Genomic DNA, 21580 nt, shown 5'->3' on the forward strand with positions numbered 1-21580 from the left:
TAGAAATTCAACATCCTTTCATGGTAAAAATAATTTTTTTCATCAAATTTGAAGGAGAAAAAAGTACTTCAACATATTAATATAATAATTAAGATTGTGCAAGACAGACACACAGCTCACATCATACTCAACATCGAAAGTTTGACAAGCTTTCCATTAAAATCAGGAACAAGGCAAGAACTTACACTCTGACTACAACTTTGCAGCATAGTATTGGAAAAAAAATTCTTGTTAAGTGTTTAGTGTTTTTACATATAAACCAGTTCATCTCTGAAATAAGATAATTTCACTTAATTACCGTTTACTTAGTTTTCCTGCCTGTAAGAGTGCTTCTAATGGAAGCCATTTTCTATCTTTTGGATATCATCTGAAGCACAACTTTTAGGTTTGGCCATGATTGATTACATTGCTCATGGTAGAATGGATGCCTCTTATTTCTATCACAGAACTCCATGTCTAGTCTTAGAAACACTGAAAAAGACATGCTGATTTAAAAAAAAAAAAATTGCTTTGGGTAGTATACTCATTTTCACTATATTGATTCTTCCAATCCATGAACATGGTATATTTCTCCATCTATTAGTGTCCTCTTTGATTTCTTTCACCAGTGTTTTATAGTTTTCTATATATAGGTCTTTAGTTTCTTTAGGTAGATATATTCCTAAGTATTTTATTCTTTCCGTTGCAATGGTGAATGGAATTGTTTCCTTAATTTCTCTTCCTGTTTTCTCATTATTAGTGTATAGGAATGCAAGGGATTTCTGTGTGTTGATTGTATATCCTGCAACTTTACTATATTCATTGATTAGTTCTAGTAATTTTCTAGTGGAGTCTTTAGGGTTTTCTATGTAGAGGATCATGTCATCTGCAAATAGTGAGAGTTTTACTTCTTCTTTTCCAATTTGGATTCCTTTTATTTCTTTTTCTGCTCTGATTGCTGTGGCCAAAACTTCCAAAACTATGTTGAATAGTAATGGTGAAAGTGGGCACCCTTGTCTTGTTCCTGACTTTAGAGGAAATGCTTTCAATTTTTCACCATTGAGGATAATGTTTGCTGTGGGTTTGTCATATATAGCTTTTATTATGTTGAGGTATGTTCCTTCTATTCCTGCTTTCTGGAGAGTTTTTATCATAAATGGGTGTTGAATTTTGTCAAAGGCTTTCTCTGCATCTATTGAGATAATCATATGGTTTTTATTTTTCAATTTGTTAATGTGGTGTATTACATTGATTGATTTGCGGATATTGAAGAATCCTTGCATCCCTGGGATCAAGCCCACTTGGTCATGGTGTATGATCTTTTTAATGTGTTGTTGGATTCTGATTGCTAGAAATCTGTTAAAGATTTTTGCATCTATGTTCATCAGTGATATTGGCCTGTAGTTTTCTTTTTTTGTGGCATCTTTGTCAGGTTTTGGTATTAGGGTGATGGTGGCCTCATAGAATGAGTTTGGAAGTTTACCTTCCTCTGCAATTTTCTGGAAGAGCTTGAGCAGGATAGGTGTTAGCTCTTCTCTAAATTTTTGGTAGAATTCAGCTGTGAAGCCGTCTGGACCTGGGCTTTTGTTTGCTGGAAGATTTTTGATTACAGTTTCAATTTCTGTGCTTGTGATGGGTCTGTTAAGATTTTCTATTTCTTCCTGGTACATATACACAATGGAGTATTACTCAGCCATTAAAAAGAAAACATTTGAATCAGTTCTAATGAGGTGGATGAAACTGGAGCCTATTATACAGAGTGAAGTAAGCCAGAAGGAAAAACATCAATACAGTATAATAACGATATATATGGAATTTAGAAAGATGGTAACAATAACCCTGTGTACGAGACAGCAAAAGAGACACTGATGTATAGAACAGTCTTATAGACTCTATGGGAGAGGGAAAGGGTGGGAAGATTTGGGAGAATGGCATTGAAACATGTAAAATATCATGTATGAAACGAGATGCCAGTCCAGGTTCGATGCAGGATACCGGATGCTTGGGACTAGTGCACTGGGACGACCCAGAGGGATGGTATGGGGAGAGAGGAGGGAGGAGGGTTCAGGATGGGGAACACATGTATACCTGTGGCGGATTCATTTTGATAATTGGCAAAACTAATACAATTATGTAAAGTTTAAAAAGAACATAAAATTTAAAAAAAAGAAAAGAAAAAGAAAAAAAAGCACAATTTGAGGGTTGCAAGTGTTATTTGGAGCATAATGAGAACTTCAGCCTGAGACAGCACCTCCGATAGCTGAGAAGCTGCTCCAAACAAATGGGAAGGGATGGTCATTATACATATGATTTAGGTGAAAGGGAGTTTATGCAACCAAGCATGTATTTTTGCAGAAGGTTTCTGCTAGTCACAAGGACCAGATCTCACCATGAAGGAACTTAGTGCTTTTCTAGATATGAGGAAAATTTGACTCATAAAATCAGTTCCTGAAAGTATCTAACCATCTGAAAACCTATTCTCAGTTTTCTCCTGAGAACAGAGTGCCTCACTCTCCATCCTGAACTCCCTTCAGAGTGTGTTGAAGGCAGAAGCATGTGATTTAATCCTTGTGGAAGTAAATGACAAATGTCCACCACAAGTACCAATTTGTAGTTGATAAGACTGCAACTACTTTATTAAGCTGTCTCCTTCTTTGTTGTCAAATCTATTGTAATAATATAAAATCCCTGCAAGGGAAAACTTTTATATGATTTCACCCATTTTATTAATTGCCATGATCTCACACATAGCATGGTGTGTGTGAGATTTAGTCACTAAGTCGTGTCTGACAACTTGCAATCCCATGGAATGTAGCCTGCCAGGCTCCTCTGTCCATAGGATTTCCCAGGCTCCTTTTCCAGGGTATCTTTCCAACCCAGGGATGGAACCTGGTCTCCTGCATTGCAGGCAAATTCTTTATCCACTGATCTACCAGGGAAGCCCCACCCATAGCATAGTTTATGTACTGAAATAGACACACTAAATTCAATTTAATAATTGGTTACACATTTATATATCTATCTGAACTGATAGCAAATGCTTATATACTCAACCAAACACCAACACAGAATGAATTGAGTACTAAAGAAAAAGAAAAAAAGGCTTCCCTAGTGGCTCAGATGGTAAAGAATCTTCCTGCATTGAGAGAGACCTGGGTTCGATTCCTGGATTGGGAAGATCCCCTGGAGGAGAGGATGGCAATCCACTCCAGTATTCTTGCCTGGAGAATCCCCATGTACAGAAGAACTTGGCAAGCAGCAGTCCATGGGGTCACAAAGAGGTGGACACGAGCGACTAAGCATGCAAGCAAAAAGAAAGAAAATCTTGCTATGGCAAGTGGGAAAATACATGATAAATTATTATCCAATGGAATAAAATGTTCAGGCTGATATTTTGCTGTTGATGTCAGTAATCTGAAAAAGTAACCATTTTTTTTTTTACCCTTGTCACATTTTTTAACATCAATGTGTGATGTGGTTTGTAGTATCTTTACATACAGATTTATTTTTTAAATTTAGTTAAAAATCCTAGTGATTTTAATTAATAAAGAATCAATCTTAAACATATTACAGTTTGTTCTATGATTTAATGTTAAATATTGTAAATGAATTTCCAGTGATCTTCAACTCTATTGGGAAAAAGATGATATCCTTTTAAGAACTGATATAAATTTTTAAGTAGGTCTTTTGTAAGGCTTAAAGCAGACATGGAATAAAGACAGCACAAGAATATCTTTCAAACTCTCAAGTCAACTTGTCTGTCTACACCAACTTGAGAGGATGAGAGGGACTAAAAAAATGACGGGTATTTTCTATTTTAAAGTTAGTAGGAGAAGAAATTACTTGAGATAAATTTCCCTTAGAAATAGCTGGTTTCTTAGTATGGAAACACAGAATTGGCTGGTCTTTCCAATAAATTATCTTAACATGATAAGTATTTTTTTTCCCCCTGTGCACTGTGGAATTTCTTTTTAATTATCTATAGTAGAAATAAAAACAATTTTTGAACAATCAGAAGACTCTTTGGAGAAAATGCACAGATAGTTGAAGGAAATAAAATACTTCTTTAAGTAGTAACACAGCTTTCAACTTCTAGATGAAAGAATTCCAAGATTTATGAATAACTTAAAAAGTCTTTCTTCAGACTGTGAACAAGCCTCCACAATATAAGACTAACTAACGTGAATCAGGCTTCATAGTTGTATAATTTTCATTATTAGTTAAGGAATTAAATTGTTTTGAAAGAAAACAGATTCAGATTCTAGTTTTATCACTTAAAAATTTGTGACCTTACTGAAATTAATGAGATGTTCTGAATCTTATTTTCTTCAAATGGAAAATGGGGATTCCCATTCTTGTTACTGTGAATGTTAAAAGTGATACATTAAACTGTGAGTATATGACTGGAATCCACTGTAGGAGTTTCAAGCAATGCAGGGATATAATGGAACAAGACTTAAAGAGAACCATTGGACTGCTTTAGGATAACAAGTTGTCAGAAGCCAGAATTTTCATGGACATACTTGAAGGAGGCTGCCAAAGTGACCAGGAAGGAAATGGGGTAGGGACAATCAAATCTATGATACATTTTGAAAGCAGAGACAACAAGCTTTGCTAAAGGTAAGGATAAGTCATGGGAGATCAATAAATGAATAAATAACACAGTGAGCTTTCTTGTCTGAGCAGTGACATTGAACAAATGCAGTAGCATTTAATGAGATGGAGAACACCTTTATACTGTGCAACTCTTTAAATTATGTATCTAAAGTGATGCCCAACTGCAGATGTCCAAAATTGGAGATGCTGCTGCTGCTTCTAAGTCACTTCAGTCGTGTCTGACTCTGTGTGACCTCATAGATGGCAGCCCACCAGGTTCCCCCATCCCTGGGATTCTCCAGGAAAGCATCCTGGATGGGTTGCTATTTCCTTCTCCAGTGCATGAAAGTGAAAAGGGAAAGTGAAGTCACTCAGACGTGTCTGACTCCTAGTGACCCCATGGACTGCAGCCTATGAGGCTCCTCTGTCCATGGGATTTTCCAGTCAAGAGTACTAGAGTGGGTTGCCATTGCCTTCTCTGAAAATTGGAGATATTGCATACAAAATTTTTAAAATTATTATAGAGATGAGAACAATATTGGACTGCATCAGTATTTATTGGTCAGGAAATGGGAACATCCAAATAAAGATTTTCAGAAAGAAGTCTCAGTGAGTTCTGAGATAATCTAGGGGAGTGATCTTCTAAATTCATAGTTTGATCTTTTCACAGTGAATCCTTCTGTTAGTGCAGGAAATCTGGGTTTTATTCTTGGGTTGGGAAGATGTCCTGGAGCAGGAAATGACAACCCACTCCAGTATTCTTTCCTGGGAAATTCATTGAACAGAGGAGCTTTGAGGCCTACAGTTCATAGGGTTGCAAAGAGTTGGACTTGACTAAGCAGCTAACACACACACACACACACACACACACACACACACACACACACACGCGTATTAAACCCTTTGTGACTTTATAAATGATGTACCTTTTCATGGAATTCCTTTGCCATCTTTTCTTGTTCTATCAATTTTACTTTAAAACTCAACCAAAGTGTTGCTTATTTTTGGAAGACTTCTCTGATTCTGTCAACTTGCCTGTCTGAAATTATGTGACAAATTATGGGGCACACTTTATCTGCATTTGAAATAAGCTTTAAATGACTTATTCTGAAATTTTCATTCATCATATCTGGAAATCAGTTCAGATATCATCTTCAAAGACAAAGCTTAAACTGAAAGATCTGCCATCCTTGAAAGACATGATTTAAATAGGAAAATGTTTACATATTACATTCCTGCCCAGACTGGACTTTTCCCTTTTGTTGATATGATCCAAGTTGTTTCTTAAGATTTTCTCTCAGAGGACAGGGTTTGATAACTCCTGTTCTACACAGTGATTATCCTGGTGGTATCCCTGGAGATAAACAGTCTACCTCAAAATTATGATTAAGGTCCCAGTGAATTTAATTAGACAGAAATCACCCTTGGAGATGCACCCATTGAATGACTCAGTCATACATGATGTAGTTAAATGTAGACAAAGTGTTTATGGTGCTTTGTGCTTACCTCATAGAGTGTTTGTAGCAGTAATCACATGGCAGTTTCCTCCTGAATTGAAATCAAAATGTAATAAAGTTTATATGTGAAATTATTCTCCATCCTTTACAAACTCAAAGTTGAACAATGCTGTAAGAAGACAGGAAAGCAGAACTGATTGAGACTCAAAATCTTGTGAAGGCTATTTCACTTTCACTGGTATAAGAACAAATAGCAAAATTTTATGTGAAGCAATACATCACGGTTTGATGCTTTCTCTCTCTCTGATTAAAGTGTTGCTTTAACATGTTTGTTACCAAGACAAATTCCCACAACTGAGAAAATTCTGAGTTTCTTTTTATAATCAAGATTCAGAGCATTCAAGTAAGAGTGCATTTATATTAATTTTGAAAACCTCAACAACTTGAAAAGTAATACTTCTCTGACTGACTGAGATGAAGTAGGCTTTCTACAAGCGTGGAGTTGGTCACATGGAGCCAGTTCAGGCCCGGTGATGGTGCGTGTATCTCGCTGTCTGTTTCCAGAGGGGGCATCAGTGCGTGAAGGATGAAGAGAAGGCAAGAGAGACTAGAACGTGGGCTGAACACCATTCTCCTTATGCAGGTAGCCCAGAAAGTGCATTGAAACACAAAATGCTGAACAAAGCTTTATGTTTTCCAAGGGTACATTGGTGATATAAGAATTAACTTTTTAAGAGTTTTCCTTTGTGATTTTCATGTCAGGAATCATTTGTGAGTATTAAATATGTGAAGATTGATTCTATTCTGTAACACTCTTTCTGGATACTTTTATATTCTAATGATCTGAAATCAGTTTACCTTTGCCAGGACATTCTTAAAGATTAATTTCAGGTGTAATTATTTGAGGATATTATCATGGGCAGATATTTGTAAGTCAAAAGATAGATTCAATTAATATGTTATCTAAATGCTGTTTGTTCATCTGTCAAAAAAAAAAAAAAATAGATAGCACCTGTAGACCTGATTGAATAATTTTCAAGAACCTAAGCTAATGCTCTAATAAGCAAGCCATTTCTTCAGTTTCTACTTTTCTGTTCACAAGTGAGCTTCAGCATTTGATCATATGTTTTTTTGCCCATTTAGGGATAGTCTTTACTTACTTGTTTATATATTTATAATTTTATTTCATTTATTAGCTAATTGTTTAGAAATATTTATTCAATTTAGATATAACTTTTTGTATATCAGTTAAAATTTAAATAATTTCCACAAGCTATTTTTGTCTATTGTTGTGGTATCTTTTCCTAAGTCCTTAGACAAATTTGAAATTGTTAAATATATCTATTTGGGATTTTGATGATTGATTAAGAAGATTCTTCCACACCAAAATGTAGAGAGTAACATCCTTTATTAAATGGAAAGTAAATATGAGGTAAACTTTGCTTTGTTTTTCCATTAAACGTTTAATTTGTGTTTATTTTTATATAAGTTTTCTCTATATGTACAATTAGCTTCCATATGAAAAGCTAGTTTTGGCACCTGATTTATTTAATAATATGTCATTTTTCCACATATGTCTCTAGTCACTTGCTTCTGAATTAGTCTGTAAGTTTGTTGATGTTAGGAATAATGCTTTAACAAGCTGTGTGTTGTAATATCTGAAAGTATTGGTGCTTAATAATCCATACTGCCTAATTGTTGAAACAACAAATCAGTTCACGATTTCAGGAAGCCACTATCAATAATGTGTACATCCAGGGGATTATGAGCTGAGCTCTGCAATAAGACAAACAGAAGTGCCCATGGAACAAAGTAACAATGTGACTGAGTTTGTCCTCTTGGGGCTCACTCAGAGCCCCTGGGGTCAGAAGATTTTATTTGCTGCGTTCTTGCTCATTTACATTGCCACAATGATGGGCAATGTACTCATAGTCATCACTGTGGTGGCCAGTCCAACCCTGGATTCCCCTATGTACTTCTTCCTTGGAAATTTATCATTTCTGGATGCTGTTTATTCTACTAACTTCATTCCGAGTATGATTAAAAGCTTCATTTGTGAGAAGAAAACCATTTCCTTCCAAGCTTGCATGGCCCAGCTTTTTATGGAGCACTTATTTGGTGGTGCTGAGATTTTACTCCTGGTGGTCATGGCCTATGACCGCTATGTGGCCATCTGCAAACCCTTGCATTATTTGACAATCATGAATCAGCGAGTGTGTGTTCTGCTACTGCTCTTGGCCTGGGTTGGTGGGTTTTTGCATGCTGTCCTTCATCCTCTTTTTGTTTACAACCTTCCATTCTGTGGCCCAAATGTCATGGACCACTTTGTGTGTGACATGTACCCTTTGTTAAAACTAGCCTGCACTGACACTCATATCATTGCCCTCACAGTGCTGGCCAATGATGGGGCCATCTGTGTGGTCATCTTCATGCTCTTACTCATCTCCTATGGGGTCATTCTATGCTCCCTGAAGAATCTTAGTCAGGAAGGGAGGCTCAAAGCCTTGTCCACATGTGGCTCCCACATCACTGTGGTGTTCCTCTTCTTTGTGCCCTGTATTTTTATGTATGTGAGAACTCCTTCCACTTTACCTATTGACAAATTTTTGACTGTGTTTTACACTGTTGTCACCCCTATGCTGAATCCTCTAATCTATACTCTGAGAAATGGAGAAATGAAAAATACTATGAAAAAGCTCTGGACCATAAAAAGAAAATGAGGCACATGGGAAATGTATCACATATTTTCAATCAAGACTTCCTCTTCCCAGGACAGACATGTGTGATTATTTAATTTAGTAAATGTATCCTCATGTTTAATAACTTGGGCATGATGAATGTATTTATTATAAGAGTGCTTCCAATGATTAAAATATGCTTTTAAATATTTCATAATTTTCTAGTTCAATGGATATATTTTGTTGAAAATATTTTTAAGATATCCACAATTTCTTTGGGAAAGATGTATTGTTTGGGTTAAAATGTCTCTTTTGAGACTACAGGTTTATATTCTATATGATGAGTTAAGCTATAATTAATACCATACATTTATTTAATTAGGGGAAGATTTTCACATGTTTATCTCTTAAATACTGTAATCTTATTCAAAATTAATAGAGTTCATTACAAATAGTGACAGACTCTATTTCTTGGGCTCAAAAATCACTGCTGATGGTGACTGCAGCCATGAAATTAAAAGATGTTTGAGAAGGAGCCAAGATGGCGGAGGAGTAGGACGGGGAGAACACTTTCTCCCCCACAAACTCATCAAAAGAGCATATAAACGTTGAGTAAATTCCACAAAACAACTTCTGAATGCCGGCAGAGGACATCAGGCACCCAGAAAAGCAACCCAACTTTTTGAAAGGAGGTAGGAAAAAATATTAAAGACAAAAAAAAGAGACAAAAGAGGGAGGGACGGAGCTCCGTCCCAGGAAGGGAATCTTAAAAAGAGAGAAGTTTCCAAACACCAGGAAACCTCACTGCCGAATCTGTGCCGAGCTTTGGAAGCACAGAGGGCAACATAACAGGGAGAAAAAATAAATAAACAATTAAAACTCACAGATTGCGAGCCCTACGGTAACTCCCCCAGCGGAGAAGCAGCGCAGACGCCTGCACACGCCATTAGCAAGCGGGGGCTGGGCAGGGAGGCGCGGCACGGGCTGCATCACTGAGAGTAAGAATCTGGCCTGAATACCCTGAGCGCTATCTGAGCGAAATAATTTGGGCTAGCAAACCAGACTGTGGGATATCTACCACGCGAAAAGCCAGTCCTAACCTAAGACCGCCAGGCCCGCACACGGAACAAAGGACTGAACAGAGATAGCCGGCTGCAGACCTTCCCCCTCCGGTGACAGGCAGCCAGAGCCGGAAGGGGGCAATCGCAGCCCCAGAGAGACATTATCTATAAAACTGTAAGCAGGCTTCTTTGCTAACTAAAACTTCTTGGGGGTCTGGATGGTCAACATCTGCCTGAGAAGGTGTGCCGGTTTTACACCCAGATAACCGAGTGGCGGGGAGGCGTTAAGTCGCAGCATTGGCGCTCGCCAAACACCTCATCACCTGAGCTGCTCGGACCTGGGAAGAGCACAAAACGCAGGCCCAACTGAGTCTGCGCCTCTGAGGACTACCCAAGTGCCTGAGCCTGAGCGGCTTGGACCTGGGAGGTGCATGCAACCCAGGGCCGGCCTCGGATTGTTCCCAGCGGAACAACCTAGAGCCCGAGCAGTGTGGGCAGGGTGGCTACATGCGCCGTGAGTGGGGGCAGACCCAGGGTGGCTGAGGCACTGCGAGCCCACGCCAGTGTTATTTGTTTGCAGCATTCCTCCCTCCCTCCCCACAGCACGACTGAACAAGTAAGCCTAAAAAAAAAAAAAAAGTGTCCTCCACCATCCCCTTTGTGTCAGGGCGGAAACCAGATACTGAAGAGACTAGCAAACAGAAGAAGATATAACAGAGGGAAACGCCTTGGAAGCTACAGGCAATAGACCAAAACCCTGTGGTTACTACGGACTACATAGGAAGGGGCCTATAGATCTTGAGAAATATAAGTCTGACCAAGGAACTAGCCAAAAATGAACTGAACCCACAACAACACCAAGAAAGTCCTAGATATATTTTTATTATTTTTACGATCATTTTTTTTTTTTAATAAAAAAAATCAAGTCCTCTATTGTTCCTTTAATTTTCACTTTTATAACCTATTACTTTGCAAAAAAAAAAAAAGACCTTATTTTTTTCTTCTTCAGCAAACTTCATATATATATATATTTTATAATTTTTTGACCTTGTTTTTTTTTTTCTTCTTTTCTTTAACATTGTATTTTTGAAATTCCAAACTCTACTCTAGACTTTTAATTTTCGCTTTTTGGTATTTGTTATCAATTTTGTACCTATAGTTATTTTTTATATAATTTCTGTGACTTCTTTTTTTCTTCTTCTCTGTTTCTTTCTCTTCTTCTTCTATATAACATTGTATATCTGAATAATATCAATTTTGTACCTGTATTTTCTTTATAATTTTTGTGACATTGTTTGTTTTTGTTTGTCTGTTTTCTCTCTTTATTTTTCTTCTTCTTTTTTTTTTTAACATTGTATTTTTGAAATTCCAAACTCTACTCTAGATTTTTAATTTTTGCTTTTTGGTATTAGTTATCAATTTTGTACCTGTACTTTCTTTACAATTTTCACGACCTTGTTTGATTTTGTTTGTTCGTTTTTTCTCTCTTTCTTTTCCTTCTTCTTTTCTTTAACATCGTATTTTTGAAATTCCAAACTCTACTCTGGATTTTTAATTTTTGCTTTTATGTATTTGTTACCAATTTTGTACCTTTAAGAACCCAATCTTCAGGACCCATTTTTCACTAGGGAGCAAGAATACTGGCTTGACTGCTCTCTCTCCCTTTAGACTCTCCTTTTTCTCCACCAGGTCGCCTGTGTCTTCTCCCTAACCCCTCTACTCTACTAAACTCTGTGAATTTCTGTGTGTTCCAGACGGTGGAGAACACTTAGGGAACTGATTACTGGCTGGATCTGTCTCCCTCCTTTTCATTCCCCCCTTTTATCCTTCTGGCCACCTCTGTCACCTTCCTCCTCCTTCTCTTCTCTGTATAACTCCGTGAACATCTCTGAGTGGTCCAGTTGTGGAGTGCACATAAGGAAGTGACTACTGGCTAGCCCACTCGCTCCATTATTGATTCACCTCATCTCATTTGGGTCACCTCTAACTCCCTCCTCCCTCTTCTCTTCTCCATGTAACCCTGTGAACCTCTCTGAGTGACCCTCATCGTAGAGAAACTTTTCATCTTTAATGTAGATGTTTTATCAATGGTGCTGTATAGAAGGAGAAGTTTTGAAACTACTGTAAAAATAAGACTGATAACCAGAAGCAGGAGACTTAAGTCCAAACCCTGACTCCAGGGAACTCCTGACTCCAAGGAACATTAATTGACAGGAGCTCATCAAATGCCTCCATAGTGACACTGAAACCAAGCACCACACAAGGGCCAATAAGTTCCAGGGCAAGACATACCAAGCAAATTCTCCAGCAGCAAAGGAACACAGCCCTGAGCTTCAAGATACAGGCTGCCCAAAGTCACCCCAAAACTATAGACATCTCATAACTCACTACTGGACATTTCATTGCACTCCAGAGAGAAGAAATACAGCTCCACCCACCAGAACACCGACACAAGCTTCCCTAACCAGGAAACCTTGACAAGCCACCTGTACAAACCCACACACAGCGAGGAAACGCCACAATAAAGAGAACTCCACAAACTGCCAGAATACATAAAGGACACCCCAAACTCAGCAATTTAAACAAGATGAAGAGACAGAGGAATACTCAGCAGATAAAGGAACAGGATAAATGCCCACCAAACCAAAAAAAGGAGGAAGAGATAGGGAATCTACCTGATAAAGAATTCCAAATAATGATAGTGAAATTGATCCAAAATCTTGAAACTAAAATGGAATCACAGATAAATAGCCTGGAGATAAGGATTGAGAAGATGCAAGAAAGGTTTAACAAGGACCTAGAAGAAATAAAAAAGAGTCAATATATAATGAATAATGCAATAAATGAAATTAAAAACACTCTGGAGGCAACAAATAGAATAACAGAGGCAGAAGATAGGATTAGTGAATTAGAAGATAGAATGGCAGAAATAAATGAATCAGAGAAGATAAAAGAAAAACGAATTAAAAGAAATGAGGACAATCTCAGAGACCTCCAGGACAATACTAAACGCTACAACATCCGAATAATAGGGGTTCCAGAAGAAGAAGACAAAAAGAAAGACCATGAGAAAATACTTGAGGAGATAATAGTGGAAAACTTCGCTAAAATGGGGAAGGAAATAATCACCCAAGTCCAAGAAACCCAGAGAGTCCCAAACAGGATAAACCCAAGGAGAAACACCCCAAGACACATATTAATCAAATTAACAAAGATCAAACACAAAGAACAAATATTAAAAGCAGCCAGGGAAAAACAACAAATAACACACAAGGGAATTCCCATAAGGATAACAGCTGATCTCTCAATAGAAACTCTTCAAGCCAGGAGGGAATGGCAAGACATACTTAAAATGATGAAAGAAAATAACCTACAGCCCAGATTATTGTACCCAGCAAGGATCTCATTCAAGTATGAAGGAGAAATCAAAAGCTTTTCAGACAAGCAAAAGCTGAGAGAATTCTGCACCACCAAACCAGCTCTCCAACAAATACTAAAGGATATTCTCTAGACAGGAAACACAAAAACAGTGTATAAACTCAAACCCAAAACAATAAAGTAAATGGCAACGGGATCATACTTATCAGTAATTACCTTAAACGTAAATGGGTTGAATGCCCCAACCAAAGACAAAGACTGGCTGAATGGATACAAAAACAAGACCCCTACATATTTTGTCTACAAGAGACCCACCTCAAAACAGGGGACACATACAGACTGAAAGTGAAGGGCTGGAAAAAGATTTTCCATGCAAATAGGGACCAAAAGAAAGCAGGAGTAGCAATACTCATATCAGATAAAATAGACTTTAAAACAAAGGCTGTGAAAAGAGACAAAGAAGGTCACTACATAATGATCAAAGGATCAATCCAAGAAGAAGATATAACAATTATAAATATACATGCACCCAACACGGGAGCACCACAGTACGTAAGACAAATGCTAACAAGTATGAAAGGAGAAATTAACAATAACACAATAATAGTGGGAGACTTTAATACCCCACTTACACCTATGGATAGATCAACTAAACAGAAAATTAACAAGGAAACACAAACTTTAAACAATACAATAGACCAGTTAGACCTAATTGATATCTATAGGACATTTCATCCCAAAACAATGAATTTCACCTTTTTCTCAAGTGCACATGGAACCTTCTCCAGAATAGATCACATCCTGGGCCATAAAGCTAGCCTTGGTAAATTCAAAAAAATAGAAATCATCCCAAGCATTTTTTCTGACCACAATGCATTAAGATTAGATCTCAATTACAGGAGAAAAACTATTAAAAATTCCAACATATGGAGGCTGAACAACACGCTGCTGAATAACCAACAAATCACAGAAGAAATCAAAAAAGAAATCAAAATTTGCATAGAAACGAATGAAAATGAAAACACAACAACCCAAAACCTGTGGGACACGGTAAAAGCAGTCCTAAGGGGAAAGTTCATAGCAATACAGGTACACCTCAAGAAACAAGAAAAAAGTCAAATAAATAACCGAACTCTACACCTAAAGCAACTAGAAAAGGAAGAAATGAAGAACCCCAGGGTTAGTAGAAGGAAAGAAATCTTAAACATTAGAGCAGAAATAAATGCAAAAGAAACAAAAGAGACCATAGCAGAAATCGACAAAGCCAAAAGCTGGTTCTTTGAAAGGATAAATAAAATAGACAAACCATTAGCCAGACTCATCAAGAAACAAAAGAAGAAACATCAAATCAACAAAATTAGAAACGAAAATGGAGAGATCACAACAGACAACACAGAAATACAAAGGATCATAAGAGACTACTATCAACAATTATATACCAATAAAATGGACAACGTAAAGAAATGGACAAATTCTTACAAAAGTACAACTTTCCAAAACTCGACCAGGAAGAAATAGAAAATCTTAACAGACCCATCACAAGCATGGAAATTGAAACTGTAATCAAAAATCTTCCAGCAAACAAAAGCCCCGGTCCAGACGGCTTCACAGCTGAATTCTACCAAAAATTTAGAGAAGAGCTGACACCTATCCTGCTCAAACTCTTCCAAAAAATTTCAGAGGAAGGTAAACTTCCAAACTCATTCTATGAGGCCACCATCACCCTAATACCAAAACCGGACAAAGATGCCACAAAAAAAGAAAACTACAGGCCAATATCACTGATGAACATAGATGCAAAAATCCTTAACAAAATTCTAGCAATCAGAATCCAACAACACATTAAAAAGATCATACACCATGATCAAGTGGGCTTTATCCCAGGGATGCAAGGATTCTTCAATATCCGCAAATCAATCAATGTAATACACCACATTAACAAATTGAAAAATAAAAACCATATGATTATCTCAATAGATGCAGAGAAAGCCTTTGACGAAATTCAACATCCATTTATGATAAAAACTCTCCAGAAAGCAGGAATAGAAGGAACATACCTCAACATAATAAAAGCTATATATGACAAACACACAGCAAACATTATCCTCAATGGTGAAAAATTGAAAGCATTTCCTCTAAAGTCAGGAACAAGACAAGGGTGCCCACTTTCACCATTACTATTCAACATAGTTTTGGAAGTTTTGGCCACAGCAATCAGAGCAGAAAAAGAAATAAAAGGAATCCAAATTGGAAAAGAAGAAGTAAAACTCTCACTATTTGCAGATGACATGATCCTCTACATAGAAAACCCTAAAGATTCCACCAGAAAATTACTAGAAATAATCAATGACTATAGTAAAGTTGCAGGATATACAATCAACACACAGAAATCCCTTGCATTCCTATACACTAATAATGAGAAAACAGAAACAGAAATTAAGGAAACAATTCCATTCACCATTGCAACGGAAAGAATAAAATACTTAGGAATATATCTACCTAAAGAAACAAAGACCTCTATATAGAAAACTATAAAACACTGATGAAAGAAATCAAAGAGGACACTAATAGATGGAGAAATATACCATGTTCATGGATTGGAAGAATCAATATAGTGAAAATGAGTATACTACCCAAAGCAATTTATATATTCAACGCAATCCCTATCAAGCTACCAACAGTATTCTTCACAGAGCTAGAACAAATAATTTCACAATTTGTATGGAAAAACAAAAAACCTCAAATAGCCAAAGCGATCTTGAGAAAGAAGAGTGGAACTGGAGGAATCAACCTACCTGACTTCAGGCTCTACTACAAAGCCGCAGTTATCAAGACAGTATGGTACTGGCACAAAGACAGAAATATAGATCAATGGAATAAAATAGAAAGCCCAGAGATAAATCCACGCACATATGGACACCTTATCTTTGACAAAGGAGGCAAGAATATACAATGGATTAAAGACAATCTCTTTAACAAGTGGTGCTGGGAAATCTGGTCAAGCACTTGTAAAAGAATGAAACTAGACCACTTTGTAACACCATACACAAAAATAAACTCAAAATGGATTAAACATGTAAACGTAAGACCAGAAACTATAAAACTCCTAGAGGAGAACATAGGCAAAACACTCTCTGACATACATCACAGCAGGATCCTCTATGACCCACCGCCCAGAATATTGGAAATAAAATCAAAAATAAACAAATTGGACCTAATTAACCTTAAAAGCTTCTGCACATCAATGGAAACTATTAGCAAGGTGAAAAGACAGCCTTCAGAATGGGAGAAAATAATAGCAAACGAAGCAACTGACAAACAACTAATCTCAAAAATATACAAGTAACTCCTCCAGCTCAACTCCAGAAAAATAAATGACCCAATCAAAAAATGGGCCAAAGAACTAAATAGACATTTCTCCAAAGAAGACATACAGATGGCTCACAAACACATGAAAAGATGCTCAACATCACTCATTATCAGAGAAACGCAAATCAAAACCACTATGAGGTACCATTTCACACCAGTCAGAATGGCTGCGATCCAAAAGTCTACAAATAATAAATGCTGGAGAGGGTGTGGAGAAAAGGGAACCCTCTTACACTGTTGGTGGGAATGCAAACTAGTACAGCCACTATGGAGAAGAGTCTGGAGATTCCTTAAAAAACTGGAAATAGAACTGCCTTATGATCCAGCAATCCCACTGCTGGGCATACACACTGAGGAAACCAGAAGGGAAAGAGACACATGTACCCCAATGTTCATCGCAGCACTGTTTATAATAGCCAGGACATGGAAGCAACCTAGATGTCCATCAGCAGATGAATGGATAAGAAAGCTGTGGTACATATGCACAATGGAGTATTACTCAGCCATTAAAAAGAATACATTTGAATCAGTTCTAATGAGGTGGATGAAACTGGAGCCTATTATACAGAGTGAAGTAAGCCAGAAGGAAAAACATAAATACAGTATACTAATGCATATATATGGAATTTAGAAAGATGGTAACAATAACCTGGTGTACGAGACAGCAAAAGAGACACTGATGTATAGAACAGTCTTATGGACTCTGTGGGAGAGGGAGAGGGTTGGAAGATTTGGGAGAGTGACATTGAAACATGTAGAATATCATGTAAGAATCGAGTTGCCAGTCCAGGTTCGATGCGCGATAGTGAATGCTTGGGGCTGGTGCACTGGGACGACCCAGAGGGATGGTGTGGGGAGGGAGGAGCGAGGAGGGTTCAGGATGGGGAACACATGTATGCCTGTGGCGGATTCATTTTGATATTTGGCAAAACTAATTCAATTATGTAAAGTTTAAAAATAAAATAAAATAAATAAATAAACCAACAGCACTGCCTCTGTGAACTATGAGCTTTCCAGCTGGTGAGAACAGGCTTTCTTCCTGCCCCATGTGGGGACCAAGCCCTCTTCTCTCTAATCCATCTGGTAAATCTTTCCCCAGCCTCAGGTATTTTCCTCAAATGCAAGCTCAGATCAGTTCTCTGATAAATACTTGAGAGATATGCTGTTTAGTTCTGAATTCTCTCTCTCTAGCTCTCCAGGTCTTTGGTCAATCTTTCTCTCTTGCTGTCTAACTCCACCCTCCCAACCCCAGGTCTATAGGTCTGCCCTCCGTAGTGTTCTAGCCTAAGAATTCTATGTGCTTTGGTCTCCTCAGACTCTGAAAGTCATGTCCTCAACTCAGTGAATCCACCAGGATCTTTCTGAGATATCCCTCTCTGCACCACAACATGGAAACTTTTTAAAGGTAAAATGGGAAAATCCTAGAACTCAATTGGTTTCTCATCTCTTATTGATCATTGTTTCTTATTTCTCCCTACTAATGTCTTAAAAATAATTAATGCATATTGTTTCTGGTTAGTTTGCTTTTCTCACAAACTCTATGTAAATATTTAGAGCAGTTTTAATCATAATTGCAAATAGCTGGAAACAGTCAAAATGTATCTTAGTTTAGAAAAAAGAGAATGATGATACATCCATAAAATGGGATATTATTCATCAATAAAATGAATAAACTCCTGATTAACACATTAATATGCATAAACATGATGTGTACGATACTAAGAACAAGAAACCATATTTAAAAGAGTGCAGAGTAGACCTAATCTTAAGTGGCAACCTACTCCAGTATTCTTGCTTGGAGAATCCCATGGATGGAGGAGCCTGGTAGGCCACAGCCCATGGGATCACAAAGAGTTGGACATGACTGAGCAACTTCACTTTCACTTTCTTTCACTTTTACATATATAAAAAGCAAATAATCACACCAAAACTCTTATAACTACAAAGCACATCCAACAACTTTTTAGGGTATAAAATCAACATATTGAAATGTCATATCTATATATATTTACAATGAACTACCCAAAACAGAAATTAATGAATTATTAAATTAAATAATCCCATTTACAATAGCAACAACAAGAATAAAATACATAGGAATAAATGTATCCAAGGAATGGAGATTCATACACTGAAAACTAGATGACATTGATGAAAGAAATTAAAGGCACAAGGATGTCCCATGTCTATGAATTGAAAGAATAAATATTGTCAAAGTGAACATACCATCAAAATCAGTATAGAAAAGATTAGCAATCCAAGAAAACATATAAAACTAATTCATAAGCCATTCATGGAAAAGAAATACAAATCAGTTAAAACCTAGGAATAGATGCTCAAATGGATTGGCATGCTGGCAATAACTATGAACATCAAAATTTTAGATACATCAAAAGTTGACTCAGTGCTAATTCTAGGAACTTATATGTACAAAATTTCAAAAACTTCAATGCAAAATAATTTGACATTGAAAAACAGTGGGGAAAACATGAAGATAAACATATTCATCCATTGTCATGCAGACTCATAACAAAGTTAAGCAGTATAAGAGAAATAGAATGAGTTAGATCTATGTAAATTGGTATGTAAAGATCACCAGGAGGCTGGGGCAATAAAAATCAAAATTTATATACTGAAACATAAACCAAACACAGGTGAAAATATGCTTAAATTTATGATTATTACTTGAAGAATCTTAAGAAAAGAATACAGTGACTGCATCTGGAAGGACTGAGAGAATCCGAATTGGGATGGGAGATGGTTTATTCTATGTTATTTCACTTTGCATGGATTTTTGTTTAGTATTTATTTCTAACCATCATACCTGCAATGCTTATTTAACAAATTAAAATATTACACTAAAATTTCATATGTAAGACAAATTAGATAGAATAAAATGAATACAGCACTAAATAGTTTAACTAGTATATAGAATGAAGGTAAAGATAAGAATCTGATTAAAAATTAAAAAAAAAAAGAATGAGAAGGTAATAAAATAAGCTAAGCTAAGTCACTTCAGTCGTGTCCAACTCTGTGCGACCCCATAGACGGCAGCCTACCAGGCTCCCCTGTCCCTGGGATTCTCCAGGCAAGAACACTGGAGTGAGAAGTGGATAGTAATTTGAAACTAGCAACTCTATAAAAATTTCATTTGTCATTGCTGTTGTTCAATTGCTAAGTCATGTCTGACTCTCTGTGGCTTCATGAATGGCAGCATGCCAGGCTCCTCTGTCCACCACTATTTCCTGGAGTTAGTTCAGATTCATGTCCACTGACTCTGCGATGTTATCTAAACTTCTCATCCTCTGCCACCCCCTTCTCCTTTTGCCATCAATCTTTACCAGCATCAGGGTCTTTTCCAATGAATCGGCTCTTCACATCAGGTGGCCAAAGTATTGGAGCTTCACCTTCAGCATCAGTTTTTCCAATGAATATTCAGACTTAATTTCCTTTAGGATTGACTGGTTTGATATCCTTTCTGTCCAAGGGGCTCTCAAGAATGTTCTCCAGCACCACAGTTCAAAAGCATTAGTTCTTCTGTGCTTAGCTTTCTTTATGGTCTACCTCTAACATCAATACATGATGCCTGGAAAAACCATAGCTTTGACTATACAGACCATTGGTGGCAAAGTGATGTCTCTGCTTTTTAATACACTAAGTTTTCATACTTTTCCTTCCAAGAAGCAAGCTTCTTTTAATTTCATAACTGCAGTCACAATCTGCAATGAATTTGGAGTACAAGAAAATAAAGTCTGTCACTGCTTCTATTTTTTTCCCCTTCTATTTGCCATGAAATGATGGGACTGGATGCTGTGATTCTAGATTTTTGAATGTTGAGTTTCAAGCCAACTTTTTCACTCTCTTTTTTTCATCCTTATCAAGAAGATTTTTAAATTCCTCTTCACTTTCTGCCATTAGAGTCTTATCATCTGCATATCTGCGGTTGTTGATATTTTTGTCAGCAATATTGATTCCAGTTTGTGAGCCATCCAGCCTGACATTCTGCATTATATATTCTGCATATAAAAGTTAAATAAGCAGGGAAACAATATACAGCCTTGTTGTGCCCCTTTCCCAATTTTGAACCAATAAGTTGTTTCATGTCCAGGCTAACTGTTGCTTCTTGACCCACAGGTAGGTGTCTCAGGAGACAGGTAAGGTCATCTGGTATTTCTGTCTCTTTAAGAATCTTCCACAATTTGTTGTGATCCACACAGTGAAAGGCTTTAGCGTAGTCAGTGAAGTAGATGTTTTCCTGAACTCCCTTGCTTTCTCCATAATCCAACAAATGTTGGCAGTTTAATCTCTGGTTCCTTTGCCTCTTCAAAACTCATCATGTGGATCTGGAAGTTCTTGGTTCATGTACTGCTGTAGCCTAGCTTGAAGGATTTTGAACATCCTGTTCTCAAAATTTGGGGTGCAATGGTAGCGTAACTTGAACATTCTTTGGCTTCCCCTTCTTTGGGATTGGAATGAAAACTGACCTTTTTCCAGACCTGTGGCTACTATTGAGTTTTCCAAATTTGCTGGCATATTGAGTTCAGCACTTTAACAGCATCATCTTTTAAGATTTTAGATAGCTCAGCTAGAATTCAATCACTCCACTAGCTTTGTTCATAGTAATGCTTCCTAAAGAAGAAAAGGAATACATTAGATCTAAAAATTATTAGCCAACAAAAATGTACTTTGCTGAGTTCAGGGTCCTGTTGATGGTTATAATCATGACAATGAGTAGGTTGCCCACCAGGGTCAAAATATAGAAGAGCAAGACATCACTAGAAGGATTTTCTGCTCCTTCAGATTCTGCATGAGGCCCAAGAGGATAAAATGACTTATTTTGTTCCTTGCATCTGGCAAGTCTGTACAGGAGCTGAGTTCACATGTTAGAATCAGTTTTCCTACAGAACAAAAGGGGAAACTTTTAGGTGAATGATAAGTTAAACTTTTTTATTCAGCTTTTAAATTAAAACAGTTTATAGAGTATTGATTTGTGTCCAATGTGGTACAGACATTGTGATGACCAAGTTAAAAAGGCATAGTTTCCTATCTCCAGTGATATGAT

General features: G+C 37.1%; 1 protein-coding gene across 1 annotated transcript; it reads left to right on the forward strand.

The window, feature by feature from the left end:
• The first annotated feature begins 7834 nt into the window (after positions 1-7834).
• Positions 7835-8752, forward strand: OR4A2C (olfactory receptor family 4 subfamily A member 2C). The gene has a single exon (NM_001390273.1). The coding sequence runs from the start codon at positions 7835-7837 to the stop codon at positions 8750-8752; it is 918 nt and encodes a 305-aa protein (NP_001377202.1).
• The last annotated feature ends 12828 nt before the right edge of the window (positions 8753-21580 follow it).

The sequence above is a fragment of the Bos taurus genome, chromosome 15 (assembly GCF_002263795.3).
Source record: "Bos taurus isolate L1 Dominette 01449 registration number 42190680 breed Hereford chromosome 15, ARS-UCD2.0, whole genome shotgun sequence".
Classification (NCBI taxonomy): Eukaryota; Metazoa; Chordata; class Mammalia; order Artiodactyla; family Bovidae; genus Bos; species Bos taurus.

What these genes read in the sequence shown, in the direction of transcription:
- OR4A2C (NM_001390273.1), top strand. Translation starts at nt 7,835, where the DNA reads ATGGAACAAAGTAACAATGTGACTGAGTTTGTCCTCTTGGGGCTCACT.